Genomic DNA, 23,403 nt, shown 5'->3' with positions numbered 1-23,403 from the left:
GGCCAAGTGTCATGTTTAGGTTCAGTCTAGCCTGGACTACATAAGGAGACCCTATCTCAAAAATCCACAAAGAAAACAAAGGAAAAGTATTTTTGAACTTCCTTGCTCTAAGGCTCATTTTCTAAAAGTGTGGATGGCAAGTCCATGGGATGCTGTGACAGAGTTTTAAAGATATATATATATATATATATATATATATATATATATATATATATACACACACACCACTCACACACATACACACTGACACAACACACACACATACACACACAACACACACATACATACATACATGCACACACACACACCACACATGCCATCACCTGATAGCTCACATTGAATATCATTGGCCTGTTAAGAATTGTAATGTTTCTACTGCCCATACAAAATTTTTTGCTGTATAGCCAGGCATTGGTGGCCTTGAATCACAACACTCAGGAGGCAGAGGCAGGTGGGTCTCTGAGTTCAAGGCCAGCCTGATCTATAGAGGCCAGCCAAGGCTACACAGAGAAACCCTGCCTCAAATAAATAAATTAATTTAATTAAATTAAATGCTGTTATAGAAACACAGTTGTCTGGTTATAGGAAACAAAGACTTCATATTTCCCCACCATCACTCCTCAGTGTGTAAATATCAAATTAATCTATCTTTGGTTTGTATTGTGTTATGTGATTTGATCTTAAAAATGGCTGTCTGAGTTGCTATTCTTGAGTCTCATTGAAAAATGTTGTTAAATTAATTTTAGCCCAGGATTAAGACATTTTCAACAGTTCTGAGATGGCCATAAACATACTGCTGCCATTTTGTCCTGTGTGTTTGTATGAGTAGCATTTTCACCATGGTTGATGGTAATAAAATCAAACATTGTAGGGCTAAAGAGATAGCTCAGGGGTTAGGAACACTAGCTGTTCTAACAGAGGACCATGTTCAATTCCTAGCACCCACATGGTGGTCACAACCATCTGTAACTCTACTTCCAGGCAATCTAATTTTCTCTTCTAGCCTTCACCAGCATCAGGCAAGCACACAGTACACAGACATACATGCAGGCAACACACCCATACACATAAAATAAAATTTTAAAAAATCAAATATTTAAGTGGAGCATGGTGACACCCCACACACCTTTAATCTCAGCATTCAGGAGGCAGAGGCAGGCAGATTTCTAGTTCAGTATCAACCTGGTCTACAAGGCCAGCAGGGCTACACAGAGAAACCCTGTCTCAAAAAACCAGAAATATTAAAATAAATGTATAAATCAAATATTTGAAGAAACCCAAATATTTATCAGCTCTGAAAATTATTGATGATACTCTGTATCCTCTAGTGTATCTCAAATATTCAATTGAGATCTAATTAATTATTTTACTCATTCATTTATTTATTTTGATTTTTCGAGATGGAGTTTTTCTGTGTAGCCCTGGCTGTGCTAGAACTCAGTCTATAGACCAGGCTAGCCTTGAACTCACAGAGATCCAATTACCTCTGCCTCCCAAATTCTCAGGTTAAAGGCGTGTGCCATCAGTCCTCTGCTGAGATCTAATTCTTTGGGTAAAAATAGCGTATCTTTCTTATCAACAACAAAGGACCAGCTTAGAAGAAAAATCCTCATTGGTATAGTGTCTTTGAACTTTATCTTTCTCTCATTTCTAAGATTTTATTCAGTAGTATAGTCATGACTTTATTTAGTACATTATTTATGAAACTCACCATCCTAAAAATTAGGTTTTTTTTTCTTTTTTTTTTCACAATTTTTTTTATTATGTATTTTCCTCAATTACATTTCCAATGCTATCCCAAAAGTCCCCCATACTCCCCCCCCCACTTCCCTACCCACCCATTTCCATTCTTTTGGCCCTGGCATTCCCCTGTATTGGGGCATATAAAGTTTGCAAGTCCAATGGGCCTCTCTTTCCAGTGATGGCCGACTAGGCCATCTTTCGATACATATGCAGCTAGAGACAAGAGCTCCAGGGTACTGGTTAGTTCATCATGTTGTTCCCCCTATAGGGTTGCAGATCCCTTTAACTCCTTGGGTACTTTCTCTAGCTTCTCCATTGGGAGCCCTGTGATCCATCCAATAGCTGAAAATTAGTTTTAAGAAGCACCATACAGCTGGCTCTCATGCCCTTAATCCTAACACTGGAGGGACAGAGACTGGAGGATCTCTGTAAATTCAAGGTCAGCCTGGTCTACATCATAAGCTCAGGACAGCAAAGGCAATTATATAGTAAGACCCTGTCTCCAAAACTCAAGAAACAAAACAAAACGAAGCACGGTGTATTCTCTGAGGTTGGTAACTGTCTCAGGTGAGGGGGACAGGCCACCTGAGAAGTTATATGGAAGTGGTATGCATATGGCAGCCTGGTCCCTATGATGGAATTTTCAATTCTATATGTAATTAAATGCCTCTTGTGTTAGAGACGTTCCACAGCAGGAGAAGACCTGGGCACGGTAGGAGTGGGGGTCAGTGTTCCTCATCAGCAGTTTCTTGTGTACCTCCAACCTTTCCTTCTCACCCTGAGTAGTACTCATGTGGAGCCGGTGTCTCAGGCTGTGCACAGGCTGCTCCTACTTCCTGGAATGCTAGTCACGGCTTCCTTCTCTGCCCTTTAAGGCACTTCCATGCCTTCACTTTTGGTTAAATGTAACTTATTCGGGGAAGCTCCCTATGAGCCCCCTCCTGTAACCTGCGTCCCTATTTCTGACCTTTGCCCCAGCGCAGGCTTAGCTACTCCGTGCCCTCGGGGTCCCTTCAGTTCTTTATAATGCTCACAGCATTGTAAACCTGGGTGATTTCTTTCAGCTTGGTGAGTAGAGAGCCTTGTTGAGAGTAGTCGTCTCTGCCGCAGTGTCGTAATATGTAATAAGTAATGCTTATCATACGACTTTCTTGAATATTTGATTTCACTTGGCTTTTCAGACTCCAGTTGGTATTTCTTAATACTAGGTCTTTAGTTAGTGTAGTATAGTCATAGCTTGGCTATCCCATGGAGGTAAGTGGCCCAATAAGTGACTGAGTTCCTGCTCTAATGGTCAGTATTCTTAAGTTCTTCCATTTTAGGATGAGTCCCTATCCTGTGCCCGCAATGCTTCCTAAGGAAACAGGCACAGGCATTTCTCAGGTGGCAAGTAGTCCCTGCAGCTGACTCCAGTTCTCAGTGAGTCCAGTGCACTCTGGCAGCACACAGTCATTCACAAGACTCCATGGTGAGACCAGGGCCACAGCTGCTCAGAGCAGCTTCCTTCTGCTTTAGACCTTCCGACTGTTGTGGGTTCAATGGCTGGGTGGGTTTTTTGTTTGTTTGTTCGTTTTGTTTTTTTTTTTAATTTCTTATTTGTAAAGTTTAAAGTGAAGAGTTTTTTATATGAGGACTCAGAATATTTAGGTGAGTTCAAAAATGAAGATGTATATATATTGTTTAATTAAGCAGTTAGTCTTAAGGCAGGAGAGATGGCTCAGTGATTAATAGCACTTGTTGCTCTTAGAGAGGAACCAGGTTCCTAGCTGGGTATGGTAGCACATACCTGACCAACCTGGTCTACATAGCAAGTTCTAGGACAGCCTGATCAGAAAAAACAGAGAAGAGCAGGTTCAGTTGACATCACCAATGTGGTAGCTCGCAACAACCATCTGTAACTCCAATTCCTAGGGGTCTGACACCTTCCCTGACTTCTCTGTCTCTGCGTTGCATATGGTGCATACATGCTAAGTGCATAAATATTAAGCAATTAGTCTCTACTAGTTTTCTAAGAAAGCTAAGTTTTTATGTATTAGTGGTTCACGGACAGCTGAAAAGAGAAGAAAGGCTTTCTAATACAGTGAGTTTATTTCTAATGTCTGGGTTCTTTTTGCAGTTCAAGCGATACGTCAGTAAACTTCGAAGCAAAAGCACAGTTTTCAAAAAGAAGCATCAGATAATAGCTGAATTTAAGGCTGAGTTTGGCCTCCTGCAGAGGACAGAAGAACTTCTGAAGCAGCGTCAGGAAACCATTCAGCATCAACTGGTAATACAGCCTCATCGTGGCTGCTAAAATACAGATGTCAGGAGGCTTGCTTATGGCTCGGAGCTTTCTGCTGAGGTCACTGTTTTCACTGGAAAAATTATCCAATTATTAACTTTCTTTGATTAATTACAAAGATGTCATATAAGCTGATTCATTTATTTTTTTTAAATACAGCAGTAAGCACTGCCTTTTAAAAAATGTGTGCCTACTTTGGAGTTATTAATAGAAGTTGGAAGTCCAAATGGGTTTTTCTTCTGGTTAGCTAGTTAATATGAGTAAAATTATCATTCCAAGCGAGTGACTGTAAAACATTTATTTATCATGACTTACACACTCGCTCTCTAAGAGCTTTGGAAAGAAATGCCCAGGGAAGATGCTGTGTGGAGTTTGCCTGCAGGCTTGTTCCTTGTGTGTGTGCTTTGGTTGGCACGTGATAGCTGAAGCATTACTGTTGAGCTGCTCTGAGCTCCAGGTCCCTGCAGCTCTCTTGGGGTGACATTTTCCCTCCTTTTCCCCATGGGGGAAGCTATTTCATCAGGACGTTGCTGTGAACAGCAATCCTGGTTGAGGTCAAGGGCATTTCATATGTTGCAGTTCGACAATATGAACTTTTCAGTGTTGTGATAATGAACAGTCTGTTTGTAGAGATTTTAAGACTAAAATTTACTGTGAACCAAACATGGATCCTGACGACACTAGTTTGAAAACTGACAATAATACCTGCATTATTGTTTAGACTATTTCCTAATTTCCACTTGGATCCCTTAGCCTTGACTTAAAAATCAAACATTGGGGGCTTTTCAGTTTCCTCTTGTGCTGTGGACTTGTAATTCCATGTGGCTGCGTGGGTTGTCAGTGTCTCTCCCCCCTCTTACTTGGACTCCTGTGACATCCGTGTTAGTTCTAGCTGCCACTGCCCCTGTTCCTCTGTTATTGGTGTTACACTTGTTTATTTAGTGTTATGCTCATGTGCATGTGTGGATGTCAGAGGATTACCTGTAGGAGTCTATCCTCTCCTTCCACCACATGGGCCCTGGGGATCAGACTCACCACATCAGGCTCTGCAGCAAGTGTCCTTCCCCTGAGCCACCTCATTGTCCTGTTTTTTTTTTGTTTTGTTTTGTTTTTAATTAATTATGTGTATCACTTTTTGGTTTTTTTGTTTGTTTTCATTTCTCAGTATTGTTTTTCACAGGGATTTACTTTGGGTTGCTTTATTGTCTTGTCCTTTGTACCTTCTTTTGTTCTTAGATTGATTTATTTTTATATGTATAAGCATATCCTGCATGTATGTGTGTGTGCCCCATGTGTCCATGGTGCTCACGGAGGTCAGGAAAGGAAATCTTAGAACTAGAGTTAAATGGTTATGAGCTGCCTTGTGGGTGCTGGACCAAACCTGCTTCCTCTGTAAGGGCAACAAATGCTCTTAACTGAGCCATGTTTCTAGGCCTGTTTTTCGGCCTTCTAGTTCATTAGTTTGTGTGTGTGTGTTGTTGATGTATGTATGCCAGTTTTATGTTTAAAACATTTATAAAGTTCTTAATCTCAGTTATATTGTTTTTCCATCTTTGAATTTCCTGTTTATTCTGTTTTATAGATCCTAGTTTGTGGTTTCAAAGTTCCTGTCTACTAAGTTTATACAGACACCCATTTCTCTTCTCTATTTTTTTTTTCTCGTTTTTGGGGCTTGGTCCTGTTTCTTTATCTATAATATTTATTGGATGTCAGAAATTATGTGTAATTATAGATTTGTGGCCCTAACTATATTAACTACCTTCCAAAGAAAGATTTAACTTTTTTTCCTGAAGATTTCTTTAATCCAATTGATGGGTAATGTTAGAGCTGATATTCTTCTAATTTTTATTTACTCATAAGGACAGTCCTTATACCACAAGCAGAGACTTTATTCCTCGGAATTGGTTGTTACTATTGGGCCTGGGTCTGGCTGTTAGGTTATCCCTATAATCTCTAAGATGCAGCCCTCTGAGGCATTAGCTGGAAGCCAGGGCATTTACCAGGCCACCTATATGTTGACAGGTGTTGAGTTCTACCTCTGTGTCATAGTACCATGGAAATGCTGAAATCTGTGTCTGTCTCTTACGTGGTCACATCCCAGTCCCGCTCAGTGTCTGCATGTCTTCCTCCTCAGTGCACAGCTGAGGACTTGGATTGTCGCCCACAGATGAGGCTGCTTGCAGAACTGTATGCTAATTCTCCCTGATTCCTTCTTCTCTTTTTACGCTAGTCCTATTGGTAGCCCAGAAATCCAACCCTTTGGAATATTCTTCAATGATACTTTTTTATTTTTCTTTGAGATAGGGTCTTACTGTGTGGGCTCGGCTGCCCTGAAGCTCACTGTGTAGTCGGAGCTGGCTTTGAAGTCATGATCTCCTTCCTGCCTTAGTCTTCTGAGTGCTGGGATTACAGTCATGTGCCACTATGCCTGGCTTCCAATAAGGTTTTAAAACTTGACATTGCACAGAAACTTCTCATTAGATCACAAGTGCCTTCAATTTTAAGTATTTGTCTCCCTCTCTCTTCCCCTGGCCCTTCTCTCCCCTCCTCTGGTGTTTTGAGACAGGGTTTCTCTGTGTTGCCTGGGCCATCCTAGGACTTGCTCTGTAGACCAGGCTGGCCTCTGCCTCTGAGTGCTGGGATCAAAGACATACACCACCACCCAGCTTGAGTTCTTTTCTTATTCAGCCTTTTAGCAGCATTTAACGTAGCTGCCCATTCTCTCTTCCCTGAAACATTTTTAATAGCAGTCCGTGCCTGCCATGTAGGAAGGAGGACCTGAGCTCAGTCCTTAACACCATAGCAAAGAGAAGCACACCAGTATAAGCCTGGCCCCAGATGCAGAGACTTAGTGAGCTCCAGACACTGTCTCAAAAAACATGGGAGGGAGTGACTGCGAAGACACGGGGGTCTGCCTCTGCACACATGTGCAGCCTCACACACGTGTGCATCCACACTCGCATTGTTCCACTTGTTGTCCAGGATGTTGCACTTGTGTGTTTTCTTCCAGTCTAAGTTTGCTGCTCCATTGCTGGGTCCAACTTCCATATGCCCAGCAGAGCTTTGCTCCTATGTCATATACTTTCTTCAGCAAATATGTTCTCACCTTAAGTGTATTCTACTTACTTGGTTTTTTATTGTGTATGTTTCCTACTAGAAATAAGCTAGTTTTAGAAAGAACCCCCTCCTTTATTATGCTCACCCTGCGTACTAGTGGCTAGAACTGTGCTCAGAAAAGCTAGTGCATACGAGGCAGCAGATAAGTGGATGAGTTCACTATCACTTATGAGTGTGTGCATTCTCCACATAGCTATTGGGTGCATTGTGTGTTTTATAGTCTATGCTAAGTATGTGCCATTATTTGAAGATCTGAACTTGGATACACTTCCTCTGCATCTCAAGACAGTATGGCAACTTTGAATACAGGTTTATAGTGTATAAAGTCCTGTTTCTGGATGAAATAATAATTGAAGTAAATGCAGATTGTCCGTTTCTGAATGACTTTATGGTATTCACAACTTTTCAACAGAAATAGGAAGTATTTCTTATGGGAAGAAGATGCCAATACTCATGGCCTATTCATTTCTTATAGCGAACTATTGAAGAAAAGAAGGGGATATCTGGATACAGTTACACCCAAGAGGAACTTGAGAGAGTGTCAGCCCTGAAGAGCGAGGTTGACGAGATGAAAGGCCGGACCCTGGACGACATGTCAGAGATGGTAATGGCGCCTCTCTCCTGCTTGCTTGTTGACTTACTGTGTGTGTGTGTATGTTTAATTTTCAGTTAAACATTCAAATATTCATCTCTATACAATGCTTACTTTCTATTCTTTTGCCATACATGCTTGTATGGTACCAGGGTTGACCTCCTGGGGCAGCAAGGGAAGGAACAAAGGACAGACACACAGACACATAAATAGAAAAGCGGGGATCAGGTGGTCCAGGCTCTAAGAAGCTGCCACTGCATACCCACTTAGCTGTTTACTATGCACAGAGGAACAAGGAGGGGGCTTAGCTAGTCTTTTTAGGAGCAGTCTCTGTAGGGTAGCAATTTTCAGGCTGTAAACTCTACGGGGGAAGCTATGGTGGACATTTTCTGCACACTGTCAATTTGCACACTCAGGCCAGAGGAAGGATTTGCCTAGAGAAGGCCTTATCTCACCCTCAGGACTCAGGCTCCACTCACACCGACAGCAGCACACGTGCTCAAGACTTTACTCTCCCGCATTCTTACATCTATGTGGTGTTTTTTTATCAAGGAGTTGTTCCATTGTAATGTTCAGCTTAAAACAGTGCTTATTTTGTATCTTAATGTAACATTAAAGAAATATCTATATTAAAAATAAGAACTAGAAGCCGGGCGTGGTGGCGCACGCCTTTAATCCCAGCACTCGGGAGGCAGAGGCAGGCGGATTTCTGAGTTCGAGGCCAGCCTGGTCTACAAAGTGAGTGCCAGGACAGCCAGGGCTACACAGAGAAACCCTGTCTCGAAAAACCAAAAAAAAAAAAAATAAGAACTAGAATTATTTCATCTTTGTGTATGTCTTTGATATTCCAGATTCAGGGTTGCTATCACCCAAATACACTGGGACATTTTCATCAAGCATGATATTAAAATGTTTTCTTATTTATTGGTAGATAGTTGCATCCCCAAACTCAGAGACTTTCCAGAATGTATTCTACAAACTTTCTGGATTTCGCCCAAATCTAGTTTCTAAAAATGCTTAGTGTTTAGCATAGAGGACGCCTCCAGGACCCCTCTTCTGTCAGGTTATTCACATTACATATATTGAAAATCACCCGTGCATATTGTGTTCATTTATGTGACCTCCTGAGTTGTACATGTCTCATAGACAATAACATTATAATGGCACACAGGTAATTTGTAGTTGCTTTGTGCTTCAGTGTTAGATTGCAGACACCTTCTTAGCATGGTGTGCGGTCATGATAACTGGCATTTAGAACCAATAAGTGGCCCTGCACTTTGCTAAGGAGTTAACATCTATTAACCAGGCCTCGTGCACACATCTATAATCCTAGCACTCGTGAAGCAGAGACAGGCAAATCTCTGTGAGTTTGAGGACAGCCAGAGCTACATAGTGAGACCCTGTATTCCCCTCAAAAATAAGAAAAAATGAAACTAACATCTATTCAATCTCTTTCCTACTATTTGGCACTAAAGTAATTAAAGGTTTTATTTCTTTAAGTCTTTACTTGACTGCAGTAGTATTTTTATGTATGCAGCACTTTTTTCATTTTTTTAAATGACATGTCTTTTGCTTTAAATGACAGGTGAAAAAACTGAATTCCTTGGTATCAGAAAAGAAGTCAGCTTTAGCCCCAGTTATAAAAGAACTACGGCAGTTGCGTCAGAAATGTCAAGTAAGTTTGATGTTTTTGCTGTCTTGCTTAGGTGGACTCTTAAGTATTTTTTAAGGGAGATAATGGAAAGGAAATTAGTACTGAGCTGACACAGCACAAGGCAGTGATGGTGGGGCCCACAAGTCAGTGAGGGCTGGGAAGAAGGAATTCAAACTGAAATGCAAAATGCAGCCAGATGAAATTTGTAAAAATCATTTGCATTTGAGTGCTGTAAATACTAAATCTTATTCTTGTGTGGCCAAGTGAGGCAAAGTATCCAAGGACTAGCAAGGCAGCCTTAGATGGATGGGCTTACTGTTCTGGCAGGCACAGCGGGCAAACGGCAGTAGGCTAAGCACAAGTGCCGTTACTTGGAAGCTAGTTGTAACCACGGCTTTAAAGGAGAACTGTCAGAGGTAAGTGCCCTGCAGGAGCCAGCGGCCAGCCGCTAGCATTTGGCAGTAGTGTTGCTGCTTCATCAGTCTCTGGAGTAATTGTAAGTGTGAGTGTGAGCCATCTTGCCTGTGCCTGAGGACGGAACTAGAAACCCAGTTCTACATGAACACCATCTGTCAGAGTTAGCTCCAGAGTAGAAAATCACATAGACTTTGAAGTCAGTTATAGACATCATTTCCTTTTTATAGAAAGTGCCACACAGTCTGAGATAGGTTTAGAAGCTTATCCAGACAGACAAATGGGAGACTCAAGTAAGGGTCTTACTTTAGCCTGCAAATTCCTCCCCCCACCCATTTTACAGAGCTCTGGCTGTCCTGGAACACTATGTTTACACCATGTTGGCCTTGGATTTAAAGAGATCCATGTACCTCTTCCAAGTGCTAGGATTAAAGGTGAATGCTACCATGTCTGCATGTCCGGCCTAAGTTGCCTTATCTCAGACTGTCTCATTACACACTGCTGCCATCACAGAGGAGATGGAAGAGACAGCCCTGCTCTCTCAGGTTTATGCTCTAAGCGGTATGGTAGCAGGACATAAGGAAATTCAAGCAAGATAAAAGAAATCATATCTAAAGAGCAAGTAATGTATGTATTACTTAGTATATTGTGGAATAGGCCAGAGGGATGCTATGAAACCAGAAAAGCTGTACGAGTGTTAGCAATGGGGACTTATAGGTAGTGATGGTAAATTTGGTATTAACAATATTTATTAAGCACTAGCTATGTACCTTGTACTCTGACATTTCTCATTGGACCTGACAAACAATCCAAAGAGAGAGGAACTTCCTTTATGAAGAGAAAGAAAGGAACAGAGGTGGGGAGGGAGGCAGGCAGGCAGGCATAGAGACTAGTGACTTGTCTAAGATTGTATAGTGGCAGACGGCAGAGCAAGTGTCTCTAACACTGCACTAGTAATGTAATGTGACCCCTGAATCTTTGGGGATCTTTCTCTATTCCTGCCACCTTCAAGTCTTTTTACCACAGTTTCTTTTTCCCCCGTATCATGGTCCCCTCCTCCTCCTGTGGGAATTAGTTATGCCTCCAACCACATGATGGCCTTTCTAGTCCTGTTATACCAGTGTTGACTACTAACTTCTCTGTTGCCCTTGATTTATTTGTGTGTTTTGTGGTGTTAGAGATGGAATCCAGGGCCTTTCACATGCTAGACAAGCACTAAACTAGGCCTGCCACTAAACTATTCCCTAGCCTTTCAGAGGTTTTTGTATGTTTTGTTTTGTTTTACTTTTCTGATGTTGCAGATGGAGTCCCACATTTGACACTTGTGCTGGTAAACTACACCCCAGTCCTAACACCCATTGTTTACATTCAGATTGTCGTTGCCCAGAACTCAGGAGCTAAGGGAATCCTGCAGCCTTTGAGGCTGTGCCTTTTTATTTTGTTTTTGTTTCAGTTTGTTTTAAGTGAAGATCTCACTGTGTAGTCCTGGCTGGCCTTGAACTTGTAGAGCTCAGCCTGCCCCAGTCCCAAAGAGTTGGAATTAAAGGTATGTGCCACCATGCCCAGCATAAATCTCTTTTTAAGTTTATAAAAGTAAGAAATCGCCTTTGTTCTGTGGCTCTGCCCAACTTGTGAGTGAGCAAGCAGTGTTGCTAAGGCGCTGTCTCGATGCTTCTCTGCTAAACCCAAAGGGATCTTCATCAGAGAGAACAAGTTCAGCTGAGCGTGGGGCTATGCGCCTTTATCCCAGCACTCAGGAGACAGAGGCAGGAGGATCTCTGTGAGTTCAAAGCTAGCCTGGTCTACATAGTCAGTTCCAGAACAGCCAGAACACTTATACAGAGACCCTGTCTCAAAAAAAAAAAAAAAACCAAAAAAAAAAAAAAAAAAACAGTTCAAAGCCAGCTAAGGCTACCTGAGGCCTTGTCTCAAAGATACTATTTTTCCTGTCTGCTCCTTCATCAGAGAAAGAGAATATAACTTAATAGGGCCTTAAATATTTTCCAGAAGTTTTATGGGAGTTAGTAAATAGATTTTATTTGTTTATTTGTCTGTATGTCTATTTATTTACTTGTTTACTTATTGGCAGAGTCTAATTGTATAGCCCTGGCTGGCCTGAAACTCACTATGTAGACCAGGCTGGCTTTGAATTTACAGAAATTAACCAGCCTCTGCTTCTACCTCCTGAGTGCTGGGGTTAAAGACACACAGTAAAGACGTATTATTATTATTGTTGTTGTTATTATTGTTGTTATTATTATTATTTAGTTGTGTGTGAGTGTGTGTGTGTGTGTGTGTGTGTGTGTGTGTGTGTATGCAGCAGGAGTGGGACAACAATGAGAGCTAGAAGAAATCCTTGAATCCTCTGGATCTGGATTGTAGATGGTTGTGAGCTGCCCAGTGTAGGTGCTGAGATCTGAACTTAGGTCCTGTAAGCTGTCTAAGTACACACAACTGCTTTCTTTCTCCACTTAGAGACATAGGATTGCTACATTCATTTATTTATTTTGTGGAGTGTGTCTGTGTGTCTGTGTACATGCACAGATGTCAGAGGTCAACTGTGAGAGTCAGCTTTTTCCCTGTGTGTGGCTCCCAGGGGTTGAACTTGGATATTAGGCTTGTTGACAAATCCATTACCCCCCCCCAAGCCACCTCCCTGTCTTCTGCTTTAGCTCAGTGTGACCCATGGAGTGGCGGCTCCTCTCTGCAGCTTTCGCTGTTCTAGTTACACCAGCCATATGCAGTCCCAATCCACAGAGACATCACAGGCAGCAGGACTCAGGCCTGCAAGGTCTCAGCATGTGCCCCGTGTGTCCAGGGATGCTCAATGTGTGCCCGTGTGTCCAGGGATGCTCAGTGTGTGCCCGTGTGTCCAGGGATGCTCAGTGTGTGCCCGGTGTCCAGGGATGCTATGGCTAACCACGGTTGTCTTCAGGCTAATCATAACTCTTCCTTCTTAACCCTTTGGAAGTTTCCACACTGCGAGCAGCTTGGGTCTACTATAGGGTCCTCAGTTCCACCTCCTCACCCTGGTGTTCCCAGTGCTTTCTCCTACCCTGTGGCTGGTATCATCCCTCTGCAGTACAACCTCCTTTCCCCAAGATAGCACTGCCAGTCTCTGGTTCCCAAGACTGATGGTTCTAACTCCTTGGCAATTCAGTTCAGCCTTGGATTTTAAGAGACATTTGCTTCTCCTTAGCAAGCATTTGCAGATACTAATCATCTCTGTGTATTTGCTAGAGATTTTCAGATTATCTCCTTCAAAATATCTAAATAAATGTTCAAACTACTAAAAGAGCTTGAATTCACCCTGCCTCTGCCCTTCATAGCAGTATAATCTCAGCAAGGCACTGACCTTTCTGCATGTTCTTTAAGCTTTATGTGGAGGTGACAGTCAGCACCTCCTTCAGTATTGAAGATTTAATTACTGTCCAGGGTTCTAATAGGATTCAGAGTTCTTATCACAGCCCACATACATCTTCCTCCTCTTCTCTCCCTGTTCTCAGATTCAGTCCAAAAATGGACACTATTCACACATCCCTGAATTTTTGTTCTCCCTTGTTTCCAATCCTTTACACACAGTGTTCCTTAAAAAAAAAAAAAAAAAGCATCTCCTTTCCCTTGCTCACCTTCTCCTAATTATTCTTACTAATGCCTCATTCTCGGTTTAGATATTGGTTTCTCCAAGATGTTGTCTCCACTGATCCCCAAGCCTAGATTAGGTTTGAAAGTCCTGTGTGCTCCTGCACAGATCACACTGCAGCCCGTGGCTCTAGGCATCACTGAGGGGCGTGCTGTTTGTTCACTGTTGTATCCCAGGTCATAAGCCAGAGCCTGGCACACAGATCAGTACACGGCAGCCATTGTTCTTATCAGCACCTCCGCCTGTCATAATTCTTGACTGTCCAGTTGTTGTATAAAGAACTCGTCAGCATGCCAGGGAGCTTAGAGTTAAGTTACAGGACTGACAAGGACAAGCATTGTTTCCGAGGCATGGTTTCTGCCTTTGTTTTCCACTTAATCATCTGCCCTTTTCAAACTAGGAACTAACCCAGGAGTGTGATGAGAAGAAAGCCCAGTATGATAGCTGTGCAGCAGGCCTTGAAAGCAACCGGTCCAAATTAGAGCAGGTAAGAAGAGGGCTTCTGTTTTAACAGTGCAGCCAAAGCTGCCCACGTGTGCACATTTTCACCCCCTGAGTCATGGCGTTCTTACACCTTACTGCTGCCTCCTAGTATGCCTCCACGGGACCAGAAATTCTATTTCTTTAAACTTGAATTTTTCAATCTGTATGGCCAATGCCTAAGGTCATCTCCTAGAGCAGATGTGATATCATATGTAAGCCACCCTCCATTGGCTTCCCAGTACACTTGAAGTAAACCTAACCTTCAGGTTATGTTGTATGGGGTTCCTGCTGCTGGTCAAGGTCATATCTGTGTCCTGTAGTCCTCCTCCTTGTCCAGCATGGTGGCCTTGTGTCTTAACTCCAAACTGGCCAAGCTCCATTCTACTTCCAGGTTACTGTGTGTGCTCCTGTCTGCCTGGGACACTCAATGTCTTCTTCCCTCTTATCCTCAGCACAGAGATCTCAGCCTGAAAGTCAGCTCCTACTGACCCTTCTACCTAGAGATTCCCACTCCCCGCCACGGGCTGACACACCTTACAGTACCATCTCCCCAGGGCTGAGGTGTCCACATGAACCTGCACCCATGGGGACCACTCTTCATTCCTGTTTCCTTGTCTATGAGAGGAAGAACCCCATTTCTTCCTCACTGCTATGTCCCTAATTCTTACAAGAGTGCTAGACACACAGTAGGACTTAATAAATGAGTAAGTGCTCCTGAGGTTAAAAGGCACTAGGACTAGTCTCAGCACCAGCGGTGCAGCCTGCACAGTCATCGTAAAGCAGCTTGTACTGAGGAGCTGGTTCTGATGCTTGCTCTTCTGCTGCTCATCTAAAGCAATGGGTCTTTTGTTCTTTCAATCATGTGTTGCCCCTGTAACATTATATACTGTAGGAAGTGCGAGGACTTCGTGAGGAATGTCTTCAAGAAGAAAGTAAATACCACTATACAAACTGCATGATTAAGGTAGGCAAAGAGTGGGCTCAGAGGCTTTCTTGAAAAAGGTTAAGTTTTTTTCTTTTGTTTGTTTGTGTTTTGAGACAAGGTCTCTCTGTAGTCCTGGCTGTTCTGAAGCTTGCTACATAGACCAGGCTGGCCTCAGACTCACAGAGATCCTCCTGCCTCTGCTTCCTGAGGGCTGGGATCAAAGATGTGCACCACCATAACTGTCCTAAAAATGATTTTATTGATTGTGTATGTTTGTGAACATATACATCATGTGCCCTGGTGCATGTGAGGAGATCAGAGAGCAACTTACAGGACTCAGCATTCTCTTTCTACTGTGTGGGCACTGGGATGGAGCGCAGGTTGTCAGACTTGACGGCTCTGGCCTTTACCCACTGAACCATTTTTAGGCCCCATCTGAGACCTCCCTCTCAATATTAACAACGTCCTGACACTTGTTTTTACGTAGAACCTAGAAGTTGAGCTTCGTCGAGCTACTGATGAGATGAAGGCATATGTCTCTTCTGATCAGCAAGAGAAGAGGAAAGCAATTAGGCAAGTGATTTTTATTCTTATATGAATGATTCTTTCTCTTTAACTATACAAGATTTGTAAGTAAGATAGGAACATAGAGAATATTTCAGCTTTCAGATGCTAAGCTGCTGTTGAACACTGAATCTTAGGATAGTCTAACCCTCCTAACAGGGTAGGAGTACATATAATTGTGCTGCTTGCTTGCTTTTTTTTCATGTAGCAAATATAAAATGTGTCACCTTAGCCACTTGTAAGCATGCGATTAGTGGCCCTGATTACATTCACTGTGCTGAGCCATCACCACTGCCTGGTTCCAAAGCCTTTCACATTACATGAATCATTAGTCCCACCTCCAAGCCCCAGGAATATGTGTGCTTTTATATTTGCTCTCTGTAAGCATTAGCGTTTTAATGTCATCTCGTTAAGCACACATGGCTGGGACTCTGGTCATCTACCTGCTAATAGTGCAGTGTGGCAGCTGCCTTTTAACTAGAAGCATGTGACTGCGGTATGCCAGCCTCTGAAATGAGAACTGTATGTAAACACTGCTTAGTCCTTGAATGGGGAGTTTATTTGTAGTCTCAACTGTGTTGTAGTCTTGCCTTAAATCAACTTGAATCAACTCTTGCCTTAAAATAATAAATTTGTAAAATATTTGCAAGTTGTAATAAAATGCAGTTGTGGAAGCTTATCCTTCCTCACTCACCATCACAGCTATGTCTTCTTCTTACTCTCCAGCAAGAACACTAAAGGGAGGAGTCATTTGTCTGAGCCTGCACTTGAGATTTTTGAGGGACCGTGCTTGCATTAGTGTTACCAGAAGGAGCCTGGGAACTTGTCTGTTGTAGAAGCTGTCTGTTGCAGAGTCTGTAGTGTGCTGGCAGGCGAGGCAGCCCGGAGATGTCCTATAAATAGAGAGACTTTAGTACATACTCTTAAACATTAACTATAAAAGTCCTCATTTAGCTTCGTTTACACAACGTAAACTTTAGGGTTCTCCTTTTCTTTTTCTCAAGACAGAGTCTCACTCTGTAGCCCTGGCTATCCTGGCATCCACTCTGTAGACCAGGCTAGCCTCAAACAGAGATCCACCTCCCTCATGCCTCCCGCTGCAGGGGCATGGCCTGGCTCTGCTTGTGCTGCTGGGTTTCTCATCTTATCTTGCTAAATTCTTCTAATAGGACAATCTAAGTTTGCACAGAAAAATAAAACATATTTGCATTGAAATATAAGAGCTAGCCAGGCATGGTGACACATGTGTTTAATCACAGCTCTTGGGAGGCAGAAGCAGGTAGGTCTCTGTGGGTTTGAGGCCAGAGATGTTACACAGAAAAACCCTGTGTAACATCTGTAACCCTGTTACACAGAAAAAACCTAAACAAACAAACAAATATACAGAGTGTAAAGACTCCTCCCATGTTTCTTGTATGGTTAAGGTCTCTATTGCTGTGATAAGATACCATCAACCAAAGTCAGTTGATTTCAGCTTATAGGTGTTGGGAAGTCAGGGCAGAAATTCAATTAGGGGGAAAGCTGGAGGCAGGAGCTGGTGCAGAGCTGTGGAGGACGGCTGCTCACTGGCGTGCTCCTCATAGCTTGCTCAGCCTGAGTTTGTAGAGCACCCAGGACTGACAGCCCTGGAGCAGCACCACTGCACTGAGCAGGGCCCTCTTACACGCATTGCTGATTAAGAAAATGTATTCCTGGCTTGCCTGTGGCTGGATCTTATGGAGGCATTTTCTCAGTTGAGAGTCCTTTTTCCTAAATGACTATCTTGTGTCAGATTGGCACAAACTACTCTGGACACTTCCATCTGTTCCTTAATCCTTTGACCTTAATATGTCACCTACCTTACACAGCATTAAAATATCATTGTACTGTAATTTTTCAATACTTTGAATTTTTCACTTTAAATGAGCTTTTAGCTCATAAAAATTATCTGAGAAAAAAAAAAAAAAAAAAGCTGGGGATGGTGGTGCACGCCTTTAATCCCAGCCCTTGGGAGGCAGAGGCAGGCGGATTTCTGAGTTCAAGGCCAGCTTGGTCTACAAAGTGAGTTCCAGGACAGCCAGGGCTACACAGAGAAACCCTGTCTCGAAAAGCCAAAAACCAAAAAAAAAAAAAAAAAAAAAAAAAAAATTATCTGTAAAACCAAAAAGTAATCATTATAAGTAGAAATTCAGTGCTTTCCAGACAAACCGTGGTGAGCATAGCGGCAGATACCTGTAACCGCAGCACTGGGAGGCTGAGACTAGAGGATTGGGGGTCACTGGGAGACTGAGACTAGAGGATTGGGGGTCACTGGGAGACTGAGACTAGAGGATCGGGGGTCACTGGGAGGCTGAGATTAGAAATCAAGGGTCACTGGGAGGCTGAGATTAGAGGATCCTGGGTTTAGGGCTGGCCTGGGCTAGTGTGTGTGTGTGTGTGTGTGTGTGTGTATTTCCAGCACTCAGGAGACAAAGCAGACAGATCGCTGTGGGCTCAAGTCCAGCCTGGTCTACTTAGGTGAATTCAAAACCAGCCAGATACCTAGTAAGACCCTGTTGAAAGAAAGGAAGAAAGAATGAAAAAAAGAGGGGGAAAGGGAGGGAAGAATAGAGGGGAGGTGAGGGAAGAGGAAAGGGGAAAGGAGAGGAAAGGAAAAGGAAGAAAAGCAAAGGAAAGGACCTAGTGTGTGGTGGCACACCACTGTAAACTCCAGCACTTGAGAGGTGAAGGCAGGTGGACCAGTAATTCAAGGCCAGCTAAGTGTGAGACTATACTGGGCTCTGTGAGATCTTTCAAAAAGGGCAGGGGAAGGAGATGGTGGGTGGAAGATGACTGGAGAGATGGCTTAGAGCAGTGGTTCTCCACCCTTCTAATGCTGCAACCCTAATACAGTTCCTCACCTTGTGGTGACCCCTATGCAGACAAAATACCCAAACCTATGAAATAAAATAAAAATGTTTTAAAGATGTAGGCCATATTGTCATGGTTCATGCTTTAACAGTCTACTATTAATGCTTCAGTGTACACTGTTGCAATTCAGCCATGAAAATGCTAATATATCTGCACTTATGTGTGCATGTTAGCCAATACATGGGAAATATATGTATACATACATGTGTGTAGACAAAAATAATATTAAATTACCTTTTGTTAAACTTTTTTATTAGATTTATTTATTTTGTGCATATAGGTACAACATAGCTGTCTTCAGACACACCAGAACACACCAGAAGGCATCAGATCCCATTACAAATGGTTGTGAGCCACCATGTGGTTACTGGGAATTGAACTCAGGACCTCTAGAAGAGCAATCACTGTTCTTAACCTCTGAGCCATCTCTCCAGCCCCAATATTAAATTATCTTAATATTCATTTAGAGTTTTTTCCACTTCAGTATGTATAGGTTTACCCCATTTTTCACAACTCTGTGTTACTCCTTTCAATAGATTACTATAATCTGCATAAGCATTTCCCCATCTATATGCATTTAGTCTTCCAGCTTTCAGTATTCTATACATTGGTGAAATAAGTAGTATTTGCTCTTATGTTTCTTAAGTTGTGGAGTTGTTCTTCAGGCTGATTTCCTGGAAGCGGAGGTAGAGTCAGACACTTATTTAGTTAATAGACTCTAAAAAGCAATGTGTAATTTAAGCACACGGGTTGTCAATTTTAAGGGTAGATAATCAGAACTAGTAATATGTCTTAATTTTCTTAACTTAATTTCCTATATAAGGCTTTGCCCTTTCCCCCTTTTAAATGACTGTTTACTGGAACAGTAATTTAAACATGAAGAAAAACGAAGTGTCTGATGAGTTCCTTTCTCATTCTGCCGCAAACTGTAAATGTATATAAATGTGCTGATTTATAATTTTGTTGTGTGATGAAATCATTAAAGCTAAGATTGAATATTCTGTTGGCTCTCTAGGGAACAGTATACCAAAAATATTACTGAACAAGAAAACCTTGGTAAGGTAAGAATTACTTTTTAATGTTTCTAATTGAGGCTTTTTATTGCATGGCTCTGACACTCATTCTTTTGGAAGGCACCTCTTTCAAGGGGTTGTTACTTCCTTTCTTAGGAAAGTAAAGGGACCAGTGAGGTGGTGCTGAATGTTAGCATGTGATACGGTCAGTCTCCAGGACTCACACACTAGAGAGAGCCAAGTCCTATCAGAGGTCCTCTGACCTCCAGACACGTATCAAGTGTACACACACACACAGAATGAGAGAGAGAGTCAGAGAGAGAGAGAGGGAGGAAGAGACAGAGACAGAGACAGAGAGACAAAGGGAGGGAGGGAGGGAGGGAGGGAGGGAGGGGGAAAAAGAGAGAGAGAGAGGGAGAACTTGTAAGTTCTATATCTTATTTCTTTATAGCAATGGTTCTCAACTTTCCTAATGCTATGACCCATCCCCTCATGTTGTGGTGACCCCCAGCCATGAAATTATTTGTGTTGCTACTTAATAACTGTAATTTTGCTACTGTTATGAATCATAATGTAAATATCTGTGTTTTCTGATGGTCTTAGGTGACCCCCGTGAAAGGGTCACAACCCACAGTTTGAGAACTGCTACTTTAAGGGTGGCACAATTGCATTCAAAAAGGAAGCAAATGGAATTTTATGTTAGAAATTAATGTGTTTGAATTAGTGTATATAAACCTTCATTTACATTAACAATAGATTGTTTAGATTTTTAATATGTTTTTCAGTAGGCTTTCATCTAAAGAGTCCACGTTATATTAATAAGAAACTATTCCCCTTTTTCTCTTGTTTAAAAATGGAGCTGGAGAAATAGCTCAGTAATTAAGAGTACTACCTGCTCTTCCAAAGGACCTGTGTTCAATTCCCAGCACCCACATGGTGGCTCATAATAGTCTAAGTCCAGTTCCAAGGAATCCTATGTCCCTTTTGTTGTCTGTGTGAACCAGGCATACATGTGGTACAGACATACATGTAGGCAAAACACCCATAACACATACAGATAAATATACAGTAATATGTTTATTATTCATTTTATAAATATCTTATTATATATTATATAAATATATTTATTATATATTTTATACATATATTATATAAATATATGTATATTTAACAGCTCATATAACCATAATATATACTGTAAACATATAAGTATATTTATATAATATATAAAATAATTTATACATTAATATCATATGTTATATTAACATATTGATATCTTAATATAATAAATATATGATATAATAAAGATATGAATATATGTTTCTGTATTCATTATGGGTCTGACATATCTATATAATCTTTTAATTAAAATATCTGGATGAATGTTGATGTGTATAGACACACTTATAAAACCTTAAATATCTTTACAAGCTTAATTTCTAAATCCAATTACAGCTGTTTGTTGGGCTGTGAGGCTCAGTGACAGTGCAGTGCTGATAGAGCCTGCAAAAGTCTGGTTTCTGTCTACAGCACCAAGAAGTTCTTGCTCCTTCCAGTGTAATGTTTTTGGTTTTGGTTTTGGTTTTTTTCAAGACAGGGTTTCTCTGTATAGCCCTGGCTGTCCTGGAACTTACCTTGTAGACCAGAACTCACAAATCCGCCTGCCTCTGCCTCCCGAGTGCTGGGATTAAAGACGTGCGCCACCATGCCTGGCATAATGTTTTTCTTAACAAGATCTTGGGGAAAGCTGTAGGAACAATCAGATATAAAATATTTTTAAGCAGAATGAGTCAGTGACTAACCCATAACAGAATTTGGACACTTCTTCCTCCTCTCACTTCTAGAGTGATTTCCAAGGCAGCCCCGAGTAAGCTAGTGTTTCCATGTGTGTGCTGGCACACACAGAAGTCCAGGGCCCTGTGTGTCCTCTGCCATCATTCTCCACCTGGTCCCTGTGAGTTCCCAGGTCCCCCTCACCAAGGCCGGGGTCCCCCTCCCCATGCTGAGGTTACAGATGTAGCTACTGGGGATCCCAACTGAGGTCCCCATGACTGAGCAGCAAGTCCCCTCCCCACTGAGCCATCTCCTCCACCTCTGGCTGCTTCTTTAAGACATTCCTATAGATTGCTAGCATTTAGGGGTGAGAAATTATTTCAGTAATACAAGAAAAATTTTAATTTAGATTTACCATATCTGAAAAAGTCATGCTGAGAACTCCTAAAATTCTTAGCATACTTCAGTGGTCTTTTCAAATACTTTTAATTTGTGAACACCAAAATGTTTGTGGTGACATACATTTCTCCCAACATAAGCTTACATATACTAAGCCTGTGCTTTTCTGTAAAACCTGTTTTTAAATGGTTGGTTATATTCCAGTTATTTCTGAAAATTCCCCTGCATGCTCTTGCATTGCTTTTGTTCTGTTTGCTTTCAGTACCCATAACTGGGGTGGGCAGTATTTAATCAGTAGTTTAAATCTCGCCTTCATCCCGGTTCTTTCTCTTATTTGGGCAAGCATCAGCCACCAGCACTCTCATTTGTCCCGAAGATCGGTAGATGAGCCGAGTCCTAAAAGAGGAAAGATGAGTGTGTCCCGGGTCGCGGCTGCTGTGTGCCTGCTTGTCTCTCTCCCTCCTGAAGATTTTCTCACAGTGCGTCTGTTGGCATTTCTGTCACAGTGGTTCCGTGTGTGTACACTGCCACCCTGCCCTTCTTTCTTGCTGTCTTTGTTCTGACTCCTCTTTTCTGTTAGCCTTCCTTCATTTACAGAACCAAAATATAATTTTGCAATTCATTGAAAACATTTTTCACGTCTATTTATAATTATAGTCAAGAAGTAAACAAGTTTTAGCAGGTGGAATCGTCTCATCTGGACATTAACAAAAATAATTCTGGGGACTGGAGAGATGGCTCAGTGGTTAAGAGGATCCAGATTCAGGTCCCAGCACCCACATGGCTGCCCACATCTGTCTGTAACTCTAGACGGGTGATCTGACACTCATCTGACCTCCATGGGGACCAGACATGTATGCAGTGCACAGATATATCTACAGGCAAAACACCCATATATACAAAGTTAAAAAAGGAGCTTCTCTTCTCTTCTCTTCTCTTCTCTTCTCTTCTCTTCTCTTCTCTTCTCTTTCTGTTTTTGGAGACAGGGTTTCTCTGTATATCCCTGGCTTTCCTGGCACTTGCTCTGTACTCAGGCTGACAATAAGTCTTATTTTTAAAAAATATTTCCCATAAAGATTTTGGCCTATTAAATGGTAAAAAAAAAATTCATGATTTCTCTGAAGAAGATAATGCATGTGGTTTGATAACTTGAACTTACATAGAATGTATATGATTTCAGGGTACAAGATATATTTAATGATAACAACACACAATTTAGCTTATCAAATATTTCCAACTCTGTTTTCACTTGAAGAAAAAATAGTATAAAGCACGCACTTTTATTGTTCCCAATCTTTAGCTACAGTTGGCAGTTAAGAAAACCGAGATCCAGGGAACCCGAGTACCTGCTTATAACTAGTGACAGGACCTCAGCTGGCCATCAGGCCCTTAGACGTGGTCTGTTCCATGCTGTCAGACCAACCTGCTTCTAGAAGTGCTCCCTATGAGTTTCCTCTCCCTTCCTTCCCTTCCCTCCCCTTCCCTCCCCTTCCCTTCCCTCCCCTTCCCTTCCCTCCCCTTCCCTTCCCCTCCCCTTCCCTTCCCTTCCCTTCCCTTCCCTTCCCTTCCCTTCCCTCCCCTCCCCTTCCCTTCCCTTCCCTTCCCTTCCCTTCCCTTCCCTTCCCTTCCCTTCCCTTCCCTTCCCTTCCCTTCCCTCCCCTCCCCTCCCCTCCCCTCCCCTCCCCTCCCCTCCCCTCCCCTCCCCTCCCCTCCCCTCCCCTCCCCTCCCCTCCCCTCCCCTCCCCTCCCCTCCCCTCCCCTCCCCTTCCCTTCCCTTCCCTTCCCTTCCCTTCCCTTCCCTTCCCTTCCCTCCCCTCCCCTCCCCTTCCCTCCCCTTCCCTTCCCTTCCCTTCCCTTCCCTTCCCTTCCCTTCCCTTCCCTTCCCTTCCTTCCCTTCCCTTCCTTCCCCTCCC

General features: G+C 42.4%; 1 protein-coding gene across 4 annotated transcripts in view; it reads left to right on the top strand.

Moving 5' to 3' along the window:
- Ift81 (intraflagellar transport 81) overlaps window positions 1–23,403 on the top strand; it is a 73,610-nt gene that overhangs the window by 38,868 nt on the left and 11,339 nt on the right. For all 4 annotated transcript variants that reach the window (XM_021162439.3, XM_085837132.1, XM_021162438.3 and 1 more), the window contains exons 12-18: window positions 3,860–4,009; window positions 7,617–7,745; window positions 9,319–9,408; window positions 13,845–13,931; window positions 14,820–14,891; window positions 15,340–15,425; window positions 19,321–19,366. In XM_021162439.3, coding sequence (XP_021018098.1) covers window positions 3,860–4,009; window positions 7,617–7,745; window positions 9,319–9,408; window positions 13,845–13,931; window positions 14,820–14,891; window positions 15,340–15,425; window positions 19,321–19,366 — 660 coding nt within the window. The remainder of the gene's footprint in view (window positions 1–3,859; window positions 4,010–7,616; window positions 7,746–9,318; window positions 9,409–13,844; window positions 13,932–14,819; window positions 14,892–15,339; window positions 15,426–19,320; window positions 19,367–23,403) is intronic.

This window comes from Mus caroli, unplaced genomic scaffold (genome assembly GCF_978045245.1).
Source record: "Mus caroli unplaced genomic scaffold, Mus_caroli_1 scaffold_4, whole genome shotgun sequence".
Classification (NCBI taxonomy): domain Eukaryota; kingdom Metazoa; phylum Chordata; class Mammalia; order Rodentia; family Muridae; genus Mus; species Mus caroli.
The sequence above is the reverse complement of the archived record's forward strand: the minus strand, read 5'-3'. Positions and strand labels throughout refer to the sequence as shown.